A 5383-nucleotide genomic window follows, 5' to 3' on the forward strand; every position below is an offset into this window, starting at 1 on the left:
TAAGCAACTCAGAGAGATCCTATCTTTAAATAAAATATAAAAAAGGGCTGGGGATGTGGCTCAGTGGTCAAGTGCCCCTGGGTTCAATCTCTGGTACCAAAAAAAAAAAAAATGTTAATTGAGTGTCCACTCAGACAGTGTGCAGGGCAGGAACTGGCTTTCTTCCTCTTTTCAGGGACTCAACACTCTTGAGCAACCCAGGCCATGAAATCTCTTGAGGCCATTTCAGGGAGATGGGGAAATTATTTCTTTGTCTTGCACATCAGGCCGATCTGGCGCACTGCCCAGCCCCCATGAGATGACAGCAGACAGTGGGGCTGAGCTGCAGCCCAGGCCCTGGCGGCCAGCCCAAGATGGGGCTGGGTCAGGAGGGCTTGTGGTTGGGTCTTTGCATCAGGCTCAGGCTGAGCATAAAGGAGGCTCCTGTGGGTTGGAGGAAGCAGTCTTGGAGACCATGCAGACACAGAGAGAAGGCGGCTCTTTTCTGGAGTGGCAGTCACTGTTGCTGTTGCTGCTGGGCCTGATGATGCCTCTAGCCATAGCCCAGACCCTCAGCTACCAGGAGGCTGTGCTCCGTGCTGTGGATGGCTTCAACCAGCAGTCCTCAGATGCCAACCTCTACCGCCTCCTGAGCCTGGATTCCCAGTCCCAGGGGGTGAGCTGGCAGGGAGGGCTGACTCTGCTCTGGCTAGGATTGGCCACACTGGGCTTCCTTTCTGTCTCCTGCCAGGAAAGCACTTCCTCCTGTTGGTGTGATCCTCCCTTTTCCAGGGAAACTTCCTGGAGCTATGTCCTCTCCTAGCGTGATGTTTTTCAACCTTAGCATTCTGCTGTGGCAGATGTACTCCATCCCTACCCCACACAGGCTGCAGGGACTTCTGGGACCTCCAGGGACAAGGGTGAGGTTATTGATTCTTCTGTCTCTCTGTATAAAGAAGGGCTCTGGCCAGGCTTGAGGTCCTGATGGTCTCATCCTCCAGGAAGCCTTTGGTTTCCCTCTCCCCCAGAGGGGAGATACCCCTCATTAGGGCTGCTTAAGGAGGTCAGAAAGGGGCTTATCTTCCTCCTCTCTGTTCTCAGTGCCTGGCACATAATAGATGTTGATGAAAGGCTGTTCTCTTGATGGGGGTCAGGAAGACTGATCAGAGAAAGAAAAACTGGGCTCGAGCCTGGACTCCCCACTTCTTTCCTTGACCAGGATGAGGACCCAGATACCCCAAAGCCTGTGAGCTTCACAGTGAAGGAGACAGTATGTCCCAAGACAACCCAGCAGACCTTGGAGCAGTGTGACTTCAAAGAGGATGGGGTGAGGTTGGGGCTGGGGGTGCTGGTGGGTAGGTACCTCCTGAGGAGTGGATAAAGGGTCCTTGGGGAACATTTCCAGCCACCAAGGCAGGGCTGGGAGTTATGGTAAAGGGTTTCCAGTTTGACTTTGAGCATTCCCTTTCTAGCTGGTGAAGCGATGTGTGGGAACAGTCACCCTGGACCCGGCCAGGGACTCTTTTGACATCAACTGTGACGGGGTGAGTGGGCTATTCTGGGATGCAGGGGCTGATGAGAATGGCACATGGATAATCTGTCCACCAGTCAGCCACTGCCTTACCCAGAGCAGGAAAAACCTCCTTCTACCCAGGGGTCCTCCCTTAGCCTGATCCCATATCCAGGGCCAACCCTGCAATTCCTTAGAGCAGTGGTTCTTAAAGATTGGTCCTTACCTGGGATCTTGTTAAAGATGCACATTCTTGGGCTCCATACAGAACTACTGAATGAGATTCTGGGGTGAGGTCCAGCAATGTGTATTTTAATAAGCTCTTCTGGAGATTCTGACTCCTGCTGAAGGCTGAGAGCCCTGACTTAGGGTAGTGGGCTCTGAGGACCCTGGGGAGCCCCTTGCCATTTCTGAGCCTCAATTTTTTTTTCATCTTTTTATTAAGAGTAGGGATTCAGCTATGTGCTCCAAAGGTCACAGTCAGAAGAGGGTGAACTGGTGCTCCAAATCCCCTGAGGGAGGTCTAAGTGGACAGGGGTCTTGCACCCTTAAGTGCAGCCCTTTAAGGAACTTGTTTCTTCCTGTTGTACAGCCCCAGCATTTCAAGAAAACTGCCCGGCTAGGTGGGCTCCTCCAAAAAGGTGGAGAGAAGATTGGTGAAAAACTTGAGAACATTGGCAGGAAAATCAAGGATTTCTTTCAGAGTCTTGTGCCCAGGTCACGGTCCTAGAGTTTGTCCCGCCCTGCCTCTGGACTCTGAAAAATAAACTGTGTGAAAGCAACTTCTGTCTCACTTGTCTTGCTTCCTCCCCTTCACTACAAGGGAGTCCTCAACTCTGGAGGCCTGTGTGTGCATGCACATGTGTGTGGGCACGTGTGTGTGTGAATGAGATGCAGAGGTGAGTGGGTGGCTGTTTCATGCAAGAGGCATGGGTTGTGGTGGCAGGGTCAAGAGGTCCAGGACAGCATCTTCATCCTCAGGGCCCTCCCCAGGCCCTTTGCACAGCTGCCGCCCTCTTCTGTTGAAACCCAGAAGGCACCTGGGGAGGTCTCCTAAGTCTAGTCGTGGTGGAAATGCTGTGGACCTGCTTCTGCTCACAGAGGTGATACTTAAGGCCTTTGTGGGTTTTTTTGTTGTTTGTTTTTTAATATGTGGTGCTGGGAATTGAACCCATGGCCTTGGCATGGACATGCAAGGCAATCACTCAACCAACTGAGCTATCTCCCCAGCCCACCCAGGCCCTTTGATAACACATCAACACAGTCTGGTCTCCTGGGTGGCCGGATGATCAGGTTCTATTGTCCTGCTGGTATAATTCCCATAAAGTTCCTCTTGAAAATCTTATCTCTGTAAAGTTCACCTTTCCTGGCTTTTCCTCTGGCTTGTGGAAGCCTCATAGTTTCTTCAGCTGGGAAGCAGATTTGAGGTATGGACTGTTGGTTAGGGACCAAACGGTACCAAAAATTTGTATCATTTAAAATGTGAATCCTGAGGTTGTGGCTCAGTGATAGAACTCTCATCTACCACGTGTGAGGCCCTGAGTTTATTCCTAGGCACCACATAAAAATAAATAAATAAAATAAAGGCATTGTGTCCAACTACAACTAAATAAATAAATATTAAAAAATAAAAAAAAATGTGAATCCTGGCCAGGCGCAGTGGTACATACCTGTAATCCTAGCCGCTCCAACGACTGAGGTAGGAGGATCAGGAGTTCAAAGCCAGTCTCAGTAAAAGCGCAGCACTAAGCAACTCAATGAGACTCTGTCTCTAAATATTAAAATACAAAATAGGGCTGGGATGTGGCTCAGTAGTCCAGTGCCCCTGAGTTCAATCTCCAGTACCAAAAAAAAAAAAAAAAAAAAAAATTGTGAATCCTGCTGGATATGGTGGAGCACGTCTGTAATCCCAGGGCTGAGACAAGGAGGATCACGAGTTCAAAGCCAGCTTCAGCAATGGCAAGGCACTAAGTACTCAGTGAGTACAAAATAGGGCTTGGGAGGGTTGGGATTGTGGCTCAGCGGTAGATCATTTGTCTGGCACGTACGAGGCCCTGGGTTCAATCCTCAGCACCACATAAAAATAAATAAACAAAATAAGGGGATTGTGTCCAACTACTTCTAAAAAATAAATATATATATTAAAAAAATAGGGCTGGGGATATGGCTCAGGGGTTGAGTGCCCCTGAGTTCAATTCCTGGTATCCAAACAAAAAAACAAACAAATAAAAAACAAATGTGAATCCCGCTCAGTGGAATGAGGAGCTCGGGCTAGAAGACACATGCTAAGGGATGGCCAGGTCCCAGCTCTGTTGCACAGGCATTTCAAACTGCCCCTGTCCTACTCACTGGCCATTCTGGGACTGACTGGAAGCATCCATGGCTCTTTGCCAACAGAGAGTACTAGAGAGGTCGTGATCCAGGGAGCAGCTCATTTCCTGGAGCCCTCAGCTAGGTTGTGCCCTGACCACCAACAGGGGACACATCCTCTTCTGATTCCTTGTCCTATTTCATTTCTCTGAAATGCTGGGGCTTTTTTTTTTAATATTTATTTTTTAGTTGTAGTTGTATACAATGTCTTTATTTTATTTATTTTTATTTGGTGCTGAGGATCAAACCCAGGGCCTCGGACGTGCTAGACAAGTGCTCTACCGCTGAGCCACAACCCCAACCCAGTGCTGGGGCTTTTTGCAGTAGCCTCCCAAATGAATGACTCCTGCCTGCATCTTGCCTTAGGCCTGCTTCAAGCCCAAACCCAGTAAAACGCAGATACCCCTGCCTGAGAGGAGCAGGCGGCAGAGTCTCACAGGGCTTTTACTTTGTTACCTGTCATGCTCACCTCTCTTAGTGAGCTGGTGTGGTGGATTTCAGGCAGAACCCAGGATGTTGTGTTGTGTCAGAGTCAATTATTAAATTTCCTGGATTTTTTTTTTTTTGTTTTTTTGAGCTGAGTGTTAAGCTCTACAGGTGCAGTGGTGCACACCTGTAATCCTAGCTACACGGGAGGCTGAGACAAGAGGATGTCAAGTTCAAAGCCAGCTTCAGCAACTTAGTGAGATCCTGTCTCAAAATAAAAAATAAAAGTCCTGGGGATGTGGCTCAGTGGTAAAGTGACTCTAGATTCAATCCTCAGTGCCAAAACAAAACAAAACAAACCCCCAAAAGACTTTTGGTGACTTGAATTGGGCTATGATGGGAGAGAGTCTTTATATCAGGTATATTAGAGGAGTCTGTAAATGCTGACACACCCTTTCCCTGACTGGGACAGGGATCACTTACAATGATAATATGGGCCTGAGCTAATGGCATCCATTTCTAATTTCTTCCCAGAGATGTTCCCTCTTGTTACCATGGCAACCTAGGTTCCCATTCCTGTCTTGCACTTTGGTATTCTGCATGGGCCCTGACCACATACCAGGCCAGCAACATGTACAATTGACCCCTGATTCCAGAAAGGAATGGATACTTACATCTTTGCCAGCTCACCTTTGATCATGAAGCTGTAACTGGTCCCCTGCAGGGAGGTCCACAGGCCTTGTCAGTGCCCTCTAAAATCTGCCATCTGATTCTTTGACTGGTGAGAGGACACATATTAGTCCCTTTCACAAATGGCACTGGACAATCAGGCATAGCATGTCCATTCACCTTGACAGGGAAGATCTGGATGGTGGGTTTCATGGGCACACAGTTTTCTGGGAATGTGAAGGAGGGATTCTCAGCCTGGCAAGGGGGAAGGGAGAGTGTTCCAGAGAGAGAAGGCAACTTGAGCAGAGACACAGTGAGGCACGGTTGGGGTGCTTAGTGCTCAAGGCGGGCATGCAAGATGGCGGGGCAGGGTGGGACTGGAGTGAGACCCCAGGCCCTGGTCCTAAACAGCAGCAGGGAGCAGGGTGA

The 5383-nt window shown here is 49.1% G+C and overlaps 1 protein-coding gene across 2 annotated transcripts; it reads left to right on the forward strand.

Moving 5' to 3' along the window:
* The first annotated feature begins 302 nt into the window (after nucleotides 1–302).
* Nucleotides 303–2271, forward strand: LOC114090201 (cathelicidin antimicrobial peptide-like). Of its 2 annotated transcripts, none has more exons than XM_027932287.3 (4): nucleotides 303–655; nucleotides 1199–1306; nucleotides 1452–1523; nucleotides 2082–2271. In XM_027932287.3, exons 1-4 carry the CDS (start codon nucleotides 455–457, stop codon nucleotides 2217–2219), a joined length of 519 nt encoding a protein of 172 aa, XP_027788088.1. In that variant the 5' UTR covers nucleotides 303–454; the 3' UTR covers nucleotides 2220–2271. The 2 variants fall into 2 exon arrangements, with proteins under 2 accessions (XP_027788088.1, XP_027788089.1); XM_027932288.3 differs by lacking the exon at nucleotides 303–655 and adding an exon at nucleotides 666–899.
* The last annotated feature ends 3112 nt before the right edge of the window (nucleotides 2272–5383 follow it).

This window comes from Marmota flaviventris, chromosome 1, assembly GCF_047511675.1.
Source record: "Marmota flaviventris isolate mMarFla1 chromosome 1, mMarFla1.hap1, whole genome shotgun sequence".
Taxonomy (NCBI): domain Eukaryota; kingdom Metazoa; phylum Chordata; class Mammalia; order Rodentia; family Sciuridae; genus Marmota; species Marmota flaviventris.